General features: G+C 46.0%; 1 protein-coding gene across 3 annotated transcripts in view; it reads right to left on the bottom strand.

The window, feature by feature from the left end:
- Positions 1-20478, bottom strand: part of LOC306917442 (CLIP-associating protein 1-B-like) — a 106182-nt gene that overhangs the window by 9469 nt on the left and 76235 nt on the right. For 2 of the 3 annotated variants that reach the window (XM_079495666.1, XM_079495667.1), the window contains 9 exons: positions 16100-16197; positions 15550-15573; positions 13113-13366; positions 12774-12837; positions 11949-12112; positions 10519-10741; positions 8839-8931; positions 6865-7011; positions 2037-2146 (listed from right to left, as the gene is read on the bottom strand). In XM_079495666.1, coding sequence (XP_079351792.1) covers positions 2037-2146; positions 6865-7011; positions 8839-8931; positions 10519-10741; positions 11949-12112; positions 12774-12837; positions 13113-13366; positions 15550-15573; positions 16100-16197 — 1177 coding nt within the window. The remainder of the gene's footprint in view (positions 1-2036; positions 2147-6864; positions 7012-8838; positions 8932-10518; positions 10742-11948; positions 12113-12773; positions 12838-13112; positions 13367-15549; positions 15574-16099; positions 16198-20478) is intronic. The other variant, XM_079495668.1, reaches the window with a different exon arrangement.

Genomic DNA, 20478 nt, shown 5'->3' with positions numbered 1-20478 from the left:
GTGTGTGTGTGTGTGTGTGTGTGCGTGTGTGTGTAAATGGTACGACAGCGTGTTTGATCCATGGCAGGGTAAAACGGGACAGAAGTCACAGAACGCCACCCCACATTTAAAACGGTTCACGGTGCAGTGCACAATCACATGCATAGTTGCGTTGTGTGCATGTAGACGAAAACCCCCACAAGGACAGACGAGACGAGACGAGTTGAAGACAAAGACAGACACGACCTGAATAAACTTCACGTTTTAAACATCGTCCACAGATACAAACAACGACAGAATGAAAGTACAAACAAACGTGAGCGGATGAACGGACATATTATCGCTCCGGCAGTGCAGAGGTGACAACAGTGTGTTGGGGACCTTAAAACCCATTTTGGGCGGGAACCCCTTTTGGTGTTAGCATTATGTTATGCTTTAGCTATTGAAAAATAGCAGATCTACAAGCTCATAGCGCGCCACCGAGTGGCGCGCTACGAGCTTGTAGGTCTGCTATTTTTGAAAAATCGAAGAACCACTGACATAGAAACATAGCTTTTTCAGAAAACTGTCAGGATGTAGAAGACATTTTTAGAATCTGATCTCAGGTCAAAATGGGTTAAAGTCATAGGGTTTCACAGTACCAAGTGATCTCTGTCACGGTAATGAACATAAAATCACAGAGAAGAAAAAATGAGTTCCAGTTGGTGGAAAACCTGCTGGAGTGTTGAGTCTCTTACTTACAAATGGAACCGTCCTTCCAATTAAAAGGTTACCTTTGGATGAATCAATTTGTCAGTAAATGGCTTGGCCTCTAAACCCAGTCGCTGTACTGTGATACCCCAAATGGAGGATAAGAGGGGTAAGCAGAGGAAGAGGAGGACTGGGGGTGGAGTGGGGTCGGGTCGGGCCGGGTGGGGGGTTTGGGGTTACCTGGGAGAGTAGGCACGCCGGAGAGCTTTGAGCGAGGAAGGGGGCGTAGGGGGGGTGGGGAAGGGGACGGGGGGGTATTTAGAGAGGCCGTCTGCACTCCAACCCCACAGACGACTGTTTGAAAGATGGAGGGATGGATGGCGAGGCAAGAGGGAGAGAAAGAAGAGGGACAAGGATAGCGTTGAGGAAGAGAGAAAAGTGTAGCGGGAGGTTAGATGAAAGGCGAGAAGAGGAGAGAAAGCAGGAGAAGGAAGGAGGAAGGAGGAGGTATGGGCGGTGAGAGAGATGGAGGGTGAAGGAGGGAGGGCGAGGGGAAGAGGAGAGGAGAGATCCGTGGAGAGAAGATAGAGAGATCGTGAGCAACGGGTCAAAGGAAGAAAACAAGTGCTGCGTGTGAAGTAAGAGTTCGACAGCATGGTGTAAAAGAAAACATTCAGAAATCACACAAGGCAAGAATTACTCAGTTTCAATCAATGTCCAACAGGTTCTAGATGATTTAAAAAAAGAATCTGGATTATTGCATTACATCATTGGAATATGAAGTTCAGACTAGTCCGTCATATCGAATTAAACAATATATCAATATATCAGGCCGATATATATAGCGACCACTAGTTTAAATGGTAAATGGTGCATTTATATAGCGCTTTTATCCAAGGCGCTTTACATAGATTGTGCATTACATTCACACACACATTCATAAGGGGTTCAGCGTCTTGCTCAAGGACACTTGGACACTAACTCTGTCTCTGGGGGAGCCCACAGGGATCGAACTGGGAACCTCACGGTTCCGATCCGGGTGTTCTACCGGCCACTTCAACCCTGAGCCAGTGTGAACGTTTAGCACTCTCTAAAGGACTGCATAGTATCTGTATCCTCTTGTGATTTCCGGGGGGGGTACTGTGATTTTCAGTTGGTAGGGGAGGTATTAGCATTAGCATTAGCATTAGCGTACCTGGGAGAGAGACCTCCATGCGAACAGTTGGTAGGGGAGGTATTAGCATTAGCGTACCTGGGAGAGAGACCACCGTGTGAACAGTTGGTAGGGGAGGTATTAGCATTAGCGTACCTGGGAGAGAGACCTCCATGTGAAACAGTTGGTAGGGGAGGTATTAGCATTAGCGTACCTGGGAGAGAGACCACCGTGTGAACAGTTGGTAGGGGAGGTCAGAGGACTGCTGCGACTGCTGGGGTGCCGGGGAGGCGTTCGTCGGTCTGCTGTGTTACTGGGAGACGCCTGTAGGGGACGCCAAAAACACACAAAGCTGTCTTTAGCGCTACTGTACATGTACACTACAGTGTTAAAAGAAAAATATATACAGCAGCACCTCTAGATACAATACTTATTTACGGTGGTGGTAAAAAAAAAAAAAAGTACAAACTTCTTATTTAAATAAAAGTATGAGAATACTGCAACGAAGAAATGCTCCTAAGAAGTACACAATTCAAAATAATGTACTTAAAGCAGTGGTTCCCAAAGTGGGGTCCGGGGACCCCCATGGGTCCTTGAGGGAGTTACAGGGGGTGCCCAGCTAATTGATAGTTAGGAACCAGGAACCAAATGGACTCGTATTGGTCTGTAACTCTGAGAGTGTACAAATTGAACCAAATGGACCCGCTCTCAATTCGAGTTAAATTAACATTGACTTTACAATATGCATTTGGGTGTCAAGAGATAGAAATGCCATTAAACTGGAGTCCGTAGTCTAATTTAGGTCAAACCAGGGCCCCTTGAAATGAAAATTAAGAGGAGAATCACTGCTAGAACTGTCAAAATCTTCTCTTATGGGGGTCCCTGGCATATATATTCAAATGGGGTCTTCGACGGGTGGCTGGCATCTCCCTTAGAGATAGGGTGAGAAGTTCAGTCACACAAGAGAGAACAGCTGCTCCTTCGCCTGGAAAGGAGCCAGTTTAGGTGTTTCGGGCATCTGGTTTCGGGCGTCTCCCTAGGGAGGTCCTCGACGCACGTCCCACTGGGAGGGCAGACCAAGGCACAGTTGGACTCACTGGCCTTGGAACGTCTCGGAATCCCCCAGGAGGAAGTAACTAATGTTGCTCTGGAGAGGGAAGTCTGGAGCACTCTGGTGGAGCTGTTGCCCCCGCGACCAGACTATGGATAAGCGGTTGAAGATGGATGGATGGATGGTCCGTGGGCTAATGAGTATCATGTTGGGGGTCCTTGACATGAAAAAGTTTGGGAAGCACTATATATATATATATTACCTATTTTTCTCTGTACAATGTGTTTTCCCACCATCCCCATACTTTCCCCCTCATGCCGTCCTAGTCACTACTTCCACCGTCTCAGAAATCCCTCAAATCTCATCTATCCAGCTCGTTCACCCAGTCACCACATGGTGGTGGAGGGAGGCCTCTGGAACTGCCATGCAGCTACCAAAAAGAAAATGCCTGAATTCATTTCAGGCCACGCCTCCCTCAAGTCTCTGCATTTCCTTGCTCTGACTGAAACCTGGATTACCCCAGACAACTCTGCAACCCCGGCCGCCCTCTCTGTTTCCCACAAGTTTACCCACACCCCTCGCCCAACAGGTGCAGGGGGTGGCACAGGACTACTAATGTCCCCCAAATGGAATTTCCGTGTCTTAAATCTCTCTCACCTTTCTCTGTCCATTTGAATTCCATGCTATCTCAATATCACAACCAGTCCCCCTCACCCTCATTGTGCTCTATCGCCCCCCAGGAACTCTTGGGAACTTCCTGGAAGAACTAGATTCCCTGATTAGTTCATTTCCGGAAGATGGCACCCCCCTGATCCTACTGGGCGATTTCAACCTACCTACAGCAGAGAAGTATCTTCCCGTTACATCCCTTCTGGCCTCATTTGACCTCTCACTATCTCCCTCCCCTCCCACTCACAAGGCTGGTAATGTTTTGGACCTTGTGTTCTCCAGAGCCTGCTCTCCCTCTACACTCTCTGTTACTCCGTTAATTAGGTCTGACCACCACTTCATAGCCTTCTCCCTCTCTCTCTCCACCCTCCCGCCTAAACCCACTAACCCTCCTAACGTCACCACCCGACGCAATCTCAAATCCCTAAACCCCTCCTCCCTCTCATCCTCTATTCTCTCCTCTCTACCCTCCCTGGAGTCCTTCCTCTCTCTCTCACCTGACTCTGCAACCTCATCCTTCCTCTCCTCTATCTCATCTGCATTCGACCAACACTGCCCGCTCTCATCCAGGCCAGCTCGCTCATGTCCACCGGCTCCCTGGTTATCTGAAACTCTCAGATCTGAACGAACACCTCTAAGGGCAGCCGAAAGGAAATGGCGCAAGACAAAGCTACCTGATGACCTATCCCACTTTCACTCACTCCTCTCTGCCTTCTCCCTCTCACTAACCACTGCTAAAACCTCTTTCTACCACACCAAAATCCAATCCTGTACTTCTAACCCAAGGAAGCTCTTCTCCACTTTCTCCTCCCTCCTTAAGCCCCCTCCCCCCACCCAACCTTCATCCCTCACTGCTGATGTTTTTGTCAACTACTTCGAGAAGAAGGTTGACGATATCAGCAGCTCCTTCCCCCCCCTCCCCCATAAAGTGGCATCTGACTCAACCAACACTAACCCCAACACACCATGCATGTCCTCCTTCTCTCCTCTTTCCCCAGACGAGGTCCTACAACTAGTGACTTCCACTAGACCTACCACCTGTCCTCTCGACCCTGTCCCGTCTCCAATCTTCCAGACCATCGCACCTGATCTGCTCCCCTTCATCACCTCCATCATCAACACCTCAGTAACCTCAGGCTGCGTCCCATCTGCCCTCAAGTCAGCCAGAGTAACACCACTCCTCAAGAAACCAACCCTTGACCCCTCAGATGTCAAGAACTACAGACCGGTATCACTCCTTTCATTTCTATCAAAAAGCATTGAACGTGTTGTCTCCAACCAGCTCTCTCTCCATCTCTCACATAACAACCTGCTAGATCCCAACCAGTCCGGATTCAAAAAGGCCGACTCCACAGAAACTGCCCTGCTGGCAGTCACAGAAGCACTAAATGCTGCCCAGGCTGCTTCCCACTCTGCAGTCCTGATTCTCCTAGACCTATCAGCAGCATTTGACACAGTGAACCACCAGCTGCTCCTAGACACCCTAGCGGATCTAGGCATCGGCGGGACGGCACTAAAGTGGTTCTCCTCTTACCTCACCGACCGGACCTACCAGGTCTCCTGGAAAGGTCTGTTATCATCCCCCCGAACCCTCCAAACTGGGGTCCCACAGGGATCTGTACTTGGTCCCCTCCTTTTCTCACTGTACACTAAATCCCTTGGCACTATCATCTCTGCTCACAATATATCCTATCACTGTTATGCCGATGACACACAACTGTTTCTATCCTTCCCCCCTCTGCCACCCAGGTGGAAGAGCGCTTCACTGCTTGCCTGGCTGACATCTCACAGTGGATGTCCTCCAACCACCTCAAGCTGAACCCAGACAAGACTGAGCTTCTCTTCTTCCCAGCTAAGTCCTGCCCGATGCGGGAGCTAACTATTTCCGTAGACAACGCCCTGGTAACGTCTGTCCCAACAGCCAGGAACCTTGGTGTTGTCCTGGACAGTCAGCTCTCGTTCAAAACTCACATCACAGCTGTCACTCGATCCTGTAGGTTCACACTCTATAACATACGACGAATTAGACCGTTCCTCACCCAGGAATCATCCCAGCTCCTAATCCAGACAACAGTCCTGTCAAAACTTGACTATTGTAACTCTCTCCTTACTGGCCTACCGGCATGTGCACTGAAGCCTCTCCAACTGATCCAAAATGCCGCAGCTCACTTGGTCTTCAACCAGCCAAAATTCTCACATGTCTCCCCCCTGCTCCGCTCCCTGCACTGGCTCCCGGTCGCTGCCCGCACAGAATACAAAACTCTGATGTTGGCATTTAAAGCAACCAAAGGTATGGCTCCCCCATATCTTGCCAGCATGATTGAACCCTACAAACCCTCCCGCGCACTCAGATCAGCCAACGCAGGGAAGCTGGAAGTACCCTCACTAAAAACGCCGGGACAACGCTCCACACGTCCCAAACTCTTCTCCCTTCTGGCCCCAAAACTGTGGAATGCACTTCCCGTTGCAATCAGAACTGCAGCATCACTCCCGATCTTCCGCCGTAGTCTGAAAACCCACCTTTTCAGACTCCATCATGGCCCATAGCACTTACCCTACCCCCCTTAGACAGCACTTCTTAGACTTATATAGCATTTGAAACAGACTTATAGCATGTCATGTAGACAGCACAACAAGTGCATTGTATGTAGTCATAGCACTTCATAGTATATATGTACAGCATAGTATAGCATATATGTGTAGTGTCATTATATAGATATGTTCTAGTTATAGTTTATATGTATAGTGTCATTATATATAGATATGTTCTAGTCACGTTCTTAGCTTACGCATGTTTCGCGATAAATGCATTTTTACATATGTGATGTACTCCCATGCTTTTGTTCTTGCCTATTGTAAGTCGCTCTGGATTAAGAGCGTCTGCTAAATGCCTAAATTGTAAATTGTAAATTGTAAGCACTGACTTAACCCATTTTGGGCGGGAACCCCTTTTGGTGTTGTAAGCATTATGTTAAACTTTAGCTATTGAAAAATAGCAGATCTACAAGCTGAGTGCCGCGCTACTAGATCTGCTATTTTTGAAAAATAGTGAAAATGTGCCGCAAATCTTTGAATATATATTCTTTCAGAGTGAACATTTTTAGCTCAAATCTTTGCTTCTGGAAAGGTCCCTGGAACAACATATTTTCAGATGGGGGTCGGCCGCCAACTACATATAATCTTGGGGATCCTTGACATGAAATAGTTTGAGAACCACTGAAAACTGTCAGGATTTAGATGACATTTGTAGAATCTTTTCTCAGGTCTAAATGGGTTAAAGTACCATAAAGTAAAAGCATAAGCGTAGTTAGTTAGTAGTTACCAAGCCGGTGTTGGCGCTGGCGTTCCTCAGGTGGTTGTGGAGCAGCTTGGTGGTTCCGTCCTGGAAGGTCTTGGGCAGCGCTCCCAGCAGCATGGTGAACTCTGGGGTGTTCAGCTCAAACAGGGCGATCAGCACCACCTGGGCTGCCTGTACACGCACGCACGTACACACACATGCATGCACGCACGCACACACACACACACGCACATACACGCACACACATACACGCACGCAAGAACAGACACAAAGCGTCAAAGAGGAGCTCAGATAATCTAACGATTCTTCACGGCGATTCGTTACGTATTCGCCACGTATATATCCGCCTGCCATCACGCACAGGTCATGCACAGCCGCTATAAAAGAGAGAGAGAGGTCAACTTTTTTTAAAGGTATCGGTTCGGTTGGCACGGTTCGGTTAGTCAATCAACAAACAGCCAGCGATCCATGCAGGTGTGTAGGTATGTCACATACTGCCATCAGGGTAGGAAACTGGAGTTTTTACATATTAAGTCAACTTACAACTAGTTGGCCTGGGAGAATTTGCGAAAATTCACCAGGCATTTTCACTGTTTTATCAACATACTGATATATACTGTACATGTATCTCTTCTGACTATAGAGAAGAGGAGTTGCAGTGCCAATTAATTTATCCAACGCATCGCCAGCAACATTTTTGACTGACTGACTGGCGCCTGGCAAGCCGTAATTTCTTTCCCACCCTGCCTGCCACCGTGGCTGAAAAAAGCATGCCACCGTGGCTCACTGAAGCATGAGCGCAGACGTGTTAGAAAATTGCAGTTTGGGCTGTAATTTTTTTTTTTTAAATATTATATTTAAGATAATTCACCAGGTTACGTATGAATGTGTGTACAGGCTTTATAGGCAGCATACTGGTCCGCACAGCAGTTAGTCCATTCCCATGACATTCATTTTCATTATTTAGGCCTATATATCAGGGACGTGCAGAGAGTGTTAGAGAGGCAGGGGCTGAAATCCTGTAAGAGGGCACTTTTGGACAAAAATAGCGAAAATAGCTGATCTACAAGCTCACAACGCGTCGCAGCGCGACGCGTTGTGAGCTTGTAGATCAGCTATTTTCAGGGCGCAAAACCCAGCACTCTTTATCTACTGGAGATGCGGCTGTGTACCACATGGAGTTTGAAACAAATTAGTTCAACGTAAAATGCTGCATTCAAGTTCAGGAGACTTCGGGGGAAAAAAGCAGTTCTCCTGAATGCTGCCTTCCGGTATGGAAAGGAGTGGCCATTTGCATTTCTTTCACCATGTAGTAAATGCTGCATTAGTGGTCTGGAAAGAGCAGTTGTTTTACAGACGGGTAAAAGGGCAGGGTCTGAAGCCCCCTTTGATGTCTATGTGTGTGCACGTGCCTGCTATATATGATCCAGATATCCTGTCCTGTGTTTATTCAAAACAACAACAACAACAACAACAACAACACATATCACATCCATGTTTTTGCCGTTAAAGCTGACCCTCCGAATAGCTGGAATACCAAACGAGTCGCCCCTTTACCAACTCGCCCCGGGCGTACGGCCGGCGGAACTGCGCGGCCTGGTATTCCTAAAGTAACCGTTTAAACCTAACCTTATTCCTAACCTTAACCTCAGTAAAACTATGCCTAAACCTAACCCTATACCTAAACTTAACCCCCAGTAAAACTATTCCTAACCCTAAACTTATTTCTAACCTTATTCTCAGTAAAACAAAATAAAGAATATAAGAACCGTCGCGGACCGAGAGGTCGGCGGAAAGATCGAGGGGTGAGATGGTTTAGGGGCGACCGTACCTGATACCAGACCCCTCCCCCCCCCCCACACCCCCCCCCCCCCCCCCCCCCCACCCCGTTCCCGTAGGTCACAGGCCAAGCCGGGCGGGTTAGAGATTGAAGGTTATTATGCAACGGTAAGGAGGGGGTTTTGTTTTTCATGCTGTTCGTTGGCTGGATGGTTCTACCTGTTTACACCTCTCCTCCAGGTTGCCCTCCCCAGGCAGAGAGGCTACGGTGCTGGGGGGACGCAGCTCTTCCCCAGCCCAGTTATGGAGGGTCTGGGAGGAGGAGGAGGAGGAGGAGGAGGAGGAGGAGGGAATTCCAGAAACAAAGACAAACAGGACGTTGGAAAAATAATGACAAAACACAACACAAAAAAATAAAAACATAAAAAAAGCTGAACAGAGGATGATGCAACTCAAAAGATTATGAAAGAAGAAACATGGGATTTTAACAAACAAAAAAAAAGATAACAAAGTGGCACTTCGCCAAAGTTGAAGACATAATCAACGTGATTTTAGTGTTTAGTGTTTTTTTTTTATTTCTCCCCCCTTTGACATGACAGAGTTGAATGTGAGTTTGTCATGGATTACAGCCCATGTTGTTCCAGATTACACTCACACGTCATGTTTATTTATGTCCTCAGCTTCATCAAAACAGGATTTGGGTGCAAAATCGGCGAAGTGTCCCTTTATAACAAATCTAACAGAGCTAGTGTTGATGAACCTACAGTAGTATCATCACTGGTTATGACGACGATGGGGAACAAACAAAATGGAGGATGTATTATGTAGCTAATTATAGATCAACGTCCACTGGTTAGCTCTTTGCTAACTCGATGACTGACACGGTCCTGGTCTGTTGAAATGAAAACCCCCCGTTTGGGTTTCCTAAAAGCTTAGAATACTAAACAAACAGCGCTGCTGTGATGTGATGAAGAATCAACACGGAACTTAAAGACAGACACTAAATGCAAAGACAAACTGCAAACCCAGCGAACAACAAGGAGGCCATCTTTCAAGCGATGGATCTCACAAACATCGTTGACCATGATGGAGACGGTCTGAAGCCATGTTTTTTACCACACCAACTCATTTGTACATGTACAGTTGGAGGCCATCGATATTGTCCTTTTATTTTTGCTGAGGTTTGCGTGATCTGCGCAAAAGGACAGTTAACCCATTTTGGGCGGGAACCCCTTTTGGTGTTTTAAACATTGTTATAATTTAGCTATTGAAAAATAGCAGATCTACAAGCTCATAGCGCGCCACCGAGTGGCGCGCTACGAGCTTGTAGGTCTGCTATTTTTGAAAAATCGTGAAAATTTAGAAGGATCTTTTCAGGATTTAGAAGGATTTTTAAATGTTTTGAGGTCAGGCCTAAATGGGTCAAATGATAAGGGACAATATCGGTGGCACCCAACTGTATCTGTCCTTCATTGCAGCACCAAAGGCCAAACGCTAGACGGTGCTATTCCACGGGTTGGTGTATTTTTTTATTTGTATTATAATCCCCATAGGGGGATCTTAGATCGCCTCACATACCAACAAGAACTGTGTTGAAAAAAGAAACAAATCGATACAGAGACACCTCCCCGGCAATATCGCAGAGACAGTTTGTTCATTTTTGGACCACAATTCTTATCTGAGACCATATTGAGACGACCCAATGTTATTCTCCATAGAGAAAAAACTTCTGCGAACCAGGGGATGAGCCAGTGACGCCAGGACTTCGGCATTCTACAAATGGAACTCATACAAATGGAACTAAATGTTCCATTTGTCAGAGTTAAGGGGAGACCTTGACATGTTTGAGAAACATTGTATTACAGTAACGATAATAATTAGCAGTACTATCGCCGTTACCTTGCGCACGTCGGAGCTCTTGGGCTCGGTGGTCCAGGTGATGATCCGGGAGACGGCCAGGCGGGTCTCGCTGGAGTTGACAAAGTCCCCGGGGTCCATCTGGCGGGCCAGGGCCTCGATGTAGCGCAGGATGGCCACCTTCACCTTCAGGTTGGGCGTCTGGGTCTGGTCCACGATGAACCGCATCAGGATGTTAAACTGCTGCTCCAATGAGAACGACTCCCTGGATGGAGAGAGACAGAGAGACAGAGAGAGAGAGAGACAGAAAGAGAGAGAGAGAGAATTACTACAAGTAACTTTTTATTTGGAAGTAATAACCCCAGTTTGGTATTCATTAGGCCATGGGTTCCAAAGCTTTTCAGCCCGCAACCCCAAAATAATGCTGCCACTGACTCTCGACCCTACCAACTCCGGATGTAATTTTAAGCACATGTGCACGCTTATTGGTGCGTATTTGCCCGCATATGTAATGTATTTATCCTAGGGCTATAGAGGTTTTAAAATGTAACCCAAAATAATTTTGCAACACCACCGTCCCACGACCCCAATTTTGGTAACCTCTGCATTAGGCCACTCACACACGCTGTGAGCTAAAAATCTAAAATGGTTTTAATGGCTTAATAATGTGAACATTAACATGTCCCTCTGGTGTAAACAGAGCTGTGTTACATTCATACTTTGGGTAATACTATCTTGTGAAACTATAAAAAAAGATTGTGCATTTTCTGGCAGAAATACATCATGTAGGAGACGTTAGCTTTATACTTTTGAAAGTTGACACTTGACAGCAGTCAGAAAACATTCGCGACAAGTAGTCCTGGTCCAGTGCTTACAGCGAGTCTCTCACTGGCCGGAGTCCCATCTACTGCTCTATTCTCGAAGCTGGGAAGTGTCTCAGGTCCCCAGCTTCTCTCTAAAATGCACTTCGTGCCATTTTAATAAAGCAATGTACCGGACAGAGTCATTTCTTCTACTACGGCATTTCCGGGTTTTGCCTGCGCCGATCTGGTTGGATTCACTTTATTTAATGACTAAAATAGTGCATTTTAGAGAGAAGCTGGGGACCTGAGACGCTTCCCAGCTTCGAGAATAGACTTTTACCTTAAGGTCTAGCAGGCTTTGTGTCGGTGAGTAGTTAAGTCGTTTTGTTTATTTTTGGGGAATTGTAAACCCTCGCACGCAGAGGGGAAAAGCTGCTAGTGAGCAGTGGATGGGACTCCGGCAGGGAGTCAGTGAGAAGCTGCTAGTGAGCAGTGGATGGGACTCCGGCAGGGCGTCAGTGAGAGAGACTCGCTGTAAGCACTGGACCAGGGCTACGCGACAAGTAGCAGCAATTCATTCAAATGGTATTGAATTAAAGTTAGTTGCTCTGTTTATATGTTGCTTATACGTTAGAATTAGATGTTGCTCTCTCTCTGTGTCTCTCTCACCTGGTGATGTCCAGGGCCTTCTGCACCTTGGCCTGCACAGAGCCCAGCAGGTCAGCACCCATCTTCTTCAACAGCTGGGTGAGCAGCACAAACAGCCAGTCCTGGAGGTCCTCCCTGTGGAGGAGGATGAAGTCCACCAGGGTCTCCAGGAACATGCTGAACACCTGGGGGGGGGGGGAGGAGAGAGAGAGAGGGGGGAGAGAGAGAGAGACAGAGAGAGGGGGGGGAGGGAGGGAGCGAGGGGGGAGAGAGAGAGAGAGAGAGAGAGAGAGTAGAGGGGATAACGTGAGCAGGAGAGAGAGAAACAGAAGGGCAAACAGAATGACAGAAACAACAGAAGAGAAAAGTGGCCATAAGTTAGCGAAATGTGTGGCAAATCTGCCAAAAGGTGTCTACTATCATTATCCCATATCAATCCATTTTGTTTCAACCCAACTCCCTTGGGGAAACTTTGTGCAAGAAATTAAATCAAGTTTCTAAGTAATATTGTTTCTAAATGCCCAGTGGGCGATTAGACTTGACAGAACACAACGTTGTGTTGTGTTATATTAGGTTATAATCTGTTACACATAAACCAGTAATCTGGCGTGATCAAAGATGTGAGATGGACACTTACTCTCTGGGGTTAGAGTCCACAGCGAGCGACGCACAGACAGACATGCGATGTAACAAAAAACAAAAAGACAAGTTACTGACTGTAGTCATTTGGATTAGTTGGAACGAGGAGAGGACTTGGAGCGAGGGGAGGACGTGGGTGGGGTGCATGCACTGTGTGTGTGTGTGTGTGTGTGTGTGTGTGTGTGTGTGAGGGGGGGGGGGTCTTACCTTGCTGTGTGGGTCTGCGAACATCCTGGTGAAGATCTCACAAAGCCTCTTCAACTCCACACGACTATGAGAGAGAGAGAGATTGAGGAGAGAGAGAGAGAGAGAGATTGAGGAGAGAAAGAGTAGAGGGGAGAACGTGAGCAGGAGAGAGAGAAACAGAAGGAGGGATGGCCAAACAGAATGACAGAAGACAAAGAGAAAAGTGGCCATAAGTCAGCGAACACACACACACACACACACACACACACACACACACACACACACACACACACACACACACACACACACACACACACACACACACACACACACACACACACACAGAGGGCCGTACTGTACCTGAGCAGCCTCTGGCTCTTGAACAGGTTCTGTAGGCCCAGCAGCCCCTCCTTCCTCTCGGACCAGTTGGAGCTGGCGCAGTGGTTGAGCACCTCGGCCACGTCCTCCGTCTGTCGCATGTAGTGCGGCCCGCCCCCGCCGCCGCCGTTCCGCGAGCTGTACGAGCGCTCCGAGCAGGCGCTCGACGCGTCGCTGTTGGCGTCGTCGTCCGAGTACATGCCCGGGGACTCGAACCGGCGCCTCACCGGCCGCCTCTGCAGCGATGAGAAGAGGAGAGAGAGAGAGATGGAGACGGAGGATGGAAGGAAGGGGAGGAAATAAGAGAGAGGTTGGGCGTTACGCGCCCGGTGTGTACTTTGGCCGTTCGCCAAAAAACATCAGCTCTACAAGCTAGTTAGATCTGCATGTTTTTCGACATGGGCATTTCATACGACGAAGCATACATTTGTGAGATCCGTATTAATGTCGAATATCACAAATATGTCACACGAAAAAAAAATCATCATCAAGGGTTGTGAGCTCACAGCGGCCATGCGTGATAATCTAAAACTCCTAACTAGCGAGCAGAGGGATGGATGTGGGAGAGATGGGCGTTTTAAAACATCTGTATTGTTGTTATTGTACCGTTCTTGGTGTGTGCGTGCATGCGTGCAAGCGTGCGTGCGTGCGTGCGTGCAAGCGTGCGTGCGCATTTCATGCTTTTAGAATGTTTCATGTTAATTCAACAGCTAGTACTGCTTTCCTAACATCTAGCATGCAGCTGCATTCCAAAGGGATGGCGGTCACACAGAGGGAACGTGTTTGATGCCATGCTGAACGGGTGAGTTTATTTAAAGCGATTCCTGTGTCGCTGCGCTTTGTCACAATTAGTATCTTTGCTCTTTGATGATGAGTCTTTTAACCCATTTTGGGCGGGAACCCCTTTTGGTGTTAGCATTATGATATGCTTTAGCTATTGAAAAATAACAGATCTACAAGCTCATAGCATGCCACCGAGTGGCGCGCTACGAGCTTGTAGGTCTGCTATTTTTGAAAAATCGAAGAACAACTGACATAGAAACATAGCTTTTTCAGAAAACTGTCAGGATGTAGAAGACATTTTTAGAATCTGATCTCAGGCAGCATGCCAGTCACAGATGGTTCGGACGCGTTTTATTAGATCAATGGCCTGCAAAGATGCACTCGCTCAACACAAAGAAGAATGACGCGTTTTAACCACTTTGAACCTACAGTAGCATACCTACTTAGGGCATGCCATTATAGGCAAGAAAAAGAAAAGAAAGAAAAAAAAGAAAATAGCTAACCTGCACGCTCATATGCAAGCGCATTGTGATACGATGCATTGTAAGTAGATTACATTGGCTATTTTTTGCCATTTATCGCCTGATAAAGTACATTGGGTTTAAGTTGTTAACACTCCGATTGCCCGGGGTTATTTAATCCATTACATCATAGCGCCCGGCGATTTATAGTAGCGGAGCACTTTTACCGACGGACCGGATGTTATCCCGGATGTGGCTGTAGCAGCTAAATGTAGCCAAAACACAGGTATGATTAAATCCATCGGGTCTAGCGACGGGACCGCGGTGGGCCGTCTAAGACATGATCTTTTCTTAGAATTGGACGGGATGATTTAGATCAAGAGTTATTAACGTCTCGTCGGCAAAACAGGGGGGGGGGGATCATTTTCGATGACGTCCCACTGTTACGCAACATCGAATGTTGCGCAACAGGCGCTCCCAGGCTGTGGAGCGATACGATCGGTTTTGATATCAACAACCTCCGTCTTTTTGATAAATCTTCGTCCTGGGCGCTGGGTGTTACTAATTGAAAGGACGGTGAACTTCGTCCTGGGCGATCGGGGTGTTAATGAATGCTTGATTGGTTGGTTTTATGGCCAGAAAAAGAGGACAGAGATATAGATAACACACGGGTGCTTCAAACTGGAGACCTGCGGATGGCGGATTTAGCCGCGGATAACCGCAGTTTAGGGTGGATTTGGGTCATTAAAATATATTCTAAACTAATATTGGATAAACCGCGGGTGAAATAATGCGGGGAAATAAATTAATGGCATCTATCTATACTTACTATAGCTTTTAAAATGCCCCAAATCTCTGCAAAATCTCACAATCCGCAAGTGGACCCACACAACACAATCAGCCATCTTGGATTGTCCAGGGTTCCTATACACAGTCATAGAAGTACAGACAGCTATAGAAAACACCAAATGAATAATGTAAACTTCATAAGACTTGGGATGAAGTCCGTTCTCATTCATGAATACGTTCCAGACTTGCGTATAGGAACCCCCGACAATAACGTCTGTGATTATTATGTGATAATGTGGAGGGGAAAGTCGTGCGTCGTGCGTGACGATGGAACATGCTTTGCATGCAAACAGAACGAGGGATGAACTCGAATCGATGTTTTGTACCTTACTCCTGTTGTCTCCCAACAGCTGAGATTGACCCCGAGGAAGAGGAAGAGTGAGAGAGTCAATTACATCACATTTAAGAAGTCCATGTTACAAATAATTACAGCACTTTGACGGGAAAAGTATTCTATGGAACCCATTCTGGGCGGGGAACCCCTTTTGGTGTTTTAAAGCATTATGTTATACTTTAGCTATTGAAAAATAGCAGATCTACAAGCTCATAGCACGGCACCGAGTGCCGTGCTACGAGCTTGTAGATCTGCTATTTTTTTTTTTAATCTTGAAAATGTGGCGCAAATCTTTGAATATAATTATATTCTTTCAGAGCGAACGTTTTTAACTCAAATCTTTGGTTCTGGTGAGGTCCCATGGAACAACATGTTTTCAGATGGGGGTCTGCGCGGCCAAATACAGACAATTCTGGGGGTCCTTGCCATGAAAAAGGTTGACACCACTGACATAGAAACATAATAGTTTTCAGAAAACTGTCATGATTTAGAAGACATTTTGTAGAATCGGTTCTAAATGGGTTAAGTGGTCTACTACTTACCAGGGCGTCGGCCACGGCGGCCTCCACCTCTGTGCCCGTGTTGAGGATCCTCATGGCGTTGACGGAGGCCGAGATACGAGCCTGGTGGGCCAGACGGTCTGGGAGGGAACACAGGGGACACGTTTAGGTCAAGGTCAGGGGGATGGGGGAGGGTCCCAGTAGGCAGAGACGGAGACCATGCCAAGGACACAATGAAGGATGATTAACCACATGAACCCTATCGTCGCTCTATTGCAGGCGGGCGTGTCTTCAGAGGAATTCTGAGAAGTATTAAAACATTTAATATCCCTTCATAACGTGTGTTTTTAAGTGTTTTTTTAGTACAGACATTCTTCTCCATGAGCTGTGTTCTATGGGTTTGCCTAAAAGGGGGCAGGACTTTGAAACTGCATCTCTAGTGAGAACTCGCATGATAATTTACTTCCTTTGTTTGTTTGCTCAGCTACGAGTCCGACTAGTACTGTTCTTTGACAGTAGTGACTGTTTCTTCAGCTCTGAGCTAGTCAATCAACAGACCCTCAGGTGGCATGCAACATGTCCGTTTCCTAGTTGTAGCTGTTGGCAGGTATAAAAATGAGCCAGACTGGGTTTCCATGACCATTGCATTGACAGGTCATGTAGGTTTTTGGCTCCTTACTCGGGTAAAATCACTCATACTTTTGTCTGAATTTGTCTTGCCTCATTTGTGTATACTGTATGTTTGAGCATCCTCTCTACAGATTCTGCCTGAACGTGTCGTAATAGGCAGGAACGTTGGGCAAAAACAGCCGATACAGTACAGTACAAGCTCTCAATGTGTTGCAATGTGATACGTACTGAGCTGGTAGATCGACTATTTTCGGGCAAAGAGATTATTTGGTGTAGAGCCAAGGGGAAAAAGGAGGAGGCCAAGTACAGAGCCCTAGGGCAGGGGTTCTCAACCCATGGGTCGCGACCCCTCGGGGGGGTCGCCAAATTATTTGAGGGGGTCCCCAAATTATTTTCAAAAAAAATAAATATATATATATATCTTTTTTAATTTTATTTTCACGATTTTTCAAAAATAGCAGACCTACAAGCTCGTAGCGCGGCACTCGGTGGCGCGCTATGAGCTTGTAGATCTGCTATTTTTCAATAGCTAAATTATAACAATGCTTAAAACACCAAAAGGGGTTCCCGCCCAAAATGGTTTAAGGTTATTGTAGCAGTCAATTTATATTGGGGGTCGGGAGGGGGCGGGTGGGGGTCCCGAGACATTGCCAAAGCATTTCCGGGGGTCCCCGGCCAAAAACTTTGAGAACCCCTGCCCTAGGGGACCCCGGTGGTGGTCAACTGCAGTATATATACAGTAGGGTTCAAGTGGTTAAATATGACGTGTTGGTGCTGTGTGTTTTGAATCCCCTGCAAGCAAATGGGTCAAAAATGGAGCTTGGTGCATGGATGATTTGGACACAAACCAAGGAACACTGGGCATAAGGCATTATCATCATTATCACATAAATTGCATACATAATTTTATGAAGAAATATGTCTAGGAAAAAAGAAAGAAGAAGCCAGCAATATAAAATCTTTACCTGCGAAGGTAAACAGAAAATGCAAAACAATAAATAAAGTGCAATGAACAGTGCAAGACAGAGGCAGTCAGATAACTCAGCAGTGCAGATAACTCGGCAGTGCAGATAAATTAAAAAGACAAATAAAAACAGCATAAATTAAACTATATCAGCCGTCACGTTTACACAAAGATTGCAAGAGCAAAATTAACATCACGTAACAGGGACATAATGAATTTAAAAAAAAAGAATAGCGTCCACTGAAAATCATACAATGTCAGTCATTTTTGTTTTAAAAAAGCAACGCCGAATCCTGGAGCGCACGGGAGGGGGGGGGTGGCTATGGGAGGAGATACGTTTTCTGTTCAACGTGGACCACCGTCCGTGAGAAATTAATATCAGTCACCAAAAGGCTCTTAGGTTAATCGACTCTACCAGATAACCAACAAATCTGTTTGAGTGATGAGGCATTTTAAAAGGACTAGTGGATTTTTATAATCTTCCTACCTCAAATGGTAACTTTTCAATCCACTAGCTTTCAGTGGCTAATTGAAATTTACAACAGCCACTTTTGATTTTTTTACCAGCCCTAAAAGAGATGCTTTTTAGAAGCGGCTGGATGGATGCCTATTATGGTGGTTTTCCGTTGCATAGAAGCAGCTCGTCTCGGCTCGACTAGCTTCATTTTCAACTGCAGTGTAGCTTTGGGAAAGCACCCTTCGTGTCTATAGGAGAATGTCAACCTACAAGCGACAGCGTTGCCTTTGACTGGTGGCTGGTGTTAAGTTTCACAAACTGGGACAATGTCACAACGCTATACTGGTCTGAGACCAGAGACGGACACAGTACGACGTACGTCCATGCAAGAATGTGTTTCATGAAGCAGGACCACTCAGCTCAGCTGTACCAGGTATAATACAGAGTCAAACCCAGTTAGATGGATCTATTTGATAATGAGTCAAATTAAATCGAGGAGGAGGAGGAGTTACAAATCTGGAGCTCTCTGGTGGAGCTGTTGCCCCCGCGACCCGACTACGGATAAGCGGTTGAAGATTGATGGATGGATGGAAATTAAGGAGGACATTGTTGTTGTTCTTTTTGTTTTTTTTTACAGATGTCTTGTAGCAAAGATCTATCATCTGTCAATCCTCAGTGATCATTTCCCCATTTTGTCGCTCAGAGGGTACAAATGTAATGCCGATTATTTTTTCCCTGTGCAGTAAAAAGCTTTTTTTAACTTGCTATAATGACAAGTTGGTTATATATATAGTTATAGTTATATTTATATTTATCGTGCATGGTGTGGAATGTTATTATACATGGTTATTATTACAAATAACCAATATTAAAGGTGAAAGGTCAAAATACCCATGACACTAACATCATGCTAACAGTTGTCACACATGATTTGTGACTGACATGAAAAGTGTCCCAAAGTGTTGGAAACAGCACAGCAATAAGAGCCGAAAACATTCATTATTCCGCTACTACAGTATGCTTTAAAATCTCTCATTTTTTGAGGGGTGCTAGCCCCTCCTATATTCAGCTATTAGTGTCGATTTTCGTCCTACACAAATATTAAATTCCCATTGACAATGAATGGAGAATTTAGTGTACGTCATAATATGCGTTTGATGATGTACGATGATAAGAGCGCCCCTCACATCACACAGGTGTGATTTTTTTAATTACTTCTGACTGTGTGTGTATACAGTATATTTGATAAACTGGCCAGTAGCTGAGTAGTCGTGCGGCAGTGGTGGAAAAGTAACTAAGTACATTTACTTAAGTACTGTACTTAAGTACAATTTTGAGGTATTTGTACTTTACTTGAGTACATTTCCAATTTCCAATACTGTTACTGCTATATTGTTTTTGAAAACTTGAAATGAGACATTCTGCACAAATGAGTACTTTCTACTTTTTGGTACTTTAAGTACATTTTCATACCGATACTTTTGTACTTTTACTCAATTAGATTTGGAGGACTTCTACATACGTAACAGAGTATTTCTATAATGGCAGCATTGATACGTTTACTTAAGTAAAAACCATCGAGTATTTTTTTCCACCACTGTCGTCGTGCGGTCTTAATGTGGGTCACCTGAGTAACACTCTGCCGAGGACAGCGCGCTGGTCGAACGGGAGTGACGGCGAGTCACTGCAAGTAGAGGAAGTGAGGTCACGAGTCACGTGACCACATGGCGTTCACACTCCGCCGGCGACGGACGTCACCGTAACCACAACTAGAAATGCACTCCGTCGTGTCGATGCGCCCGTTATTTATACCCGTTATTGACCTTATACCAACCTTGAAACGTACCTTAGTTATGTCACCATCAACAGCCAAATAAGGGTTCACCAAACGTACCTCAATTACGTCATCAAGAATATATGGTGGTCCCTTATTGGCCGGTGGACATACGGTGGACAACACCGACATACTGTACATAGTACATACCCAGCAGCCGATCGCAGTACTTGCGCGCAAGTAATGACTCGCGTAGCAATGCCATCACCGTGTGTGACAGCTTTAACGTTCAGGGCAGTGGTTCTGAACCAGTGGTCCGGCGGGGCCCACCAGTGGTCCCTGAGGGGGTTCCAGGTGGTCCCCCCCTGGTTAAATTGGTAAGTTGGGAGAGTTTGGTAACCAAAATGAACCCTCATTAGATCTTTAACTCTTGAGAGCGTAAAATGAAACCAAATGGACCTGGACTCCGTACATTTTTCAGGTTACACAATCAGAGAATGTAGATGGAAGAATTGTTATTTTGATCAACGTTAGCCTATTACTGTATCTCCCCTAATAAAATGTTATCCGATAACAAAATCTTCAAATTTTTGGGT

This window comes from Electrona antarctica (genome assembly GCF_951216825.1).
Source record: "Electrona antarctica genome assembly, chromosome: 24".
Classification (NCBI taxonomy): Eukaryota; Metazoa; Chordata; class Actinopteri; order Myctophiformes; family Myctophidae; genus Electrona; species Electrona antarctica.
The sequence above is the reverse complement of the archived record's forward strand: the minus strand, read 5'-3'. Positions and strand labels throughout refer to the sequence as shown.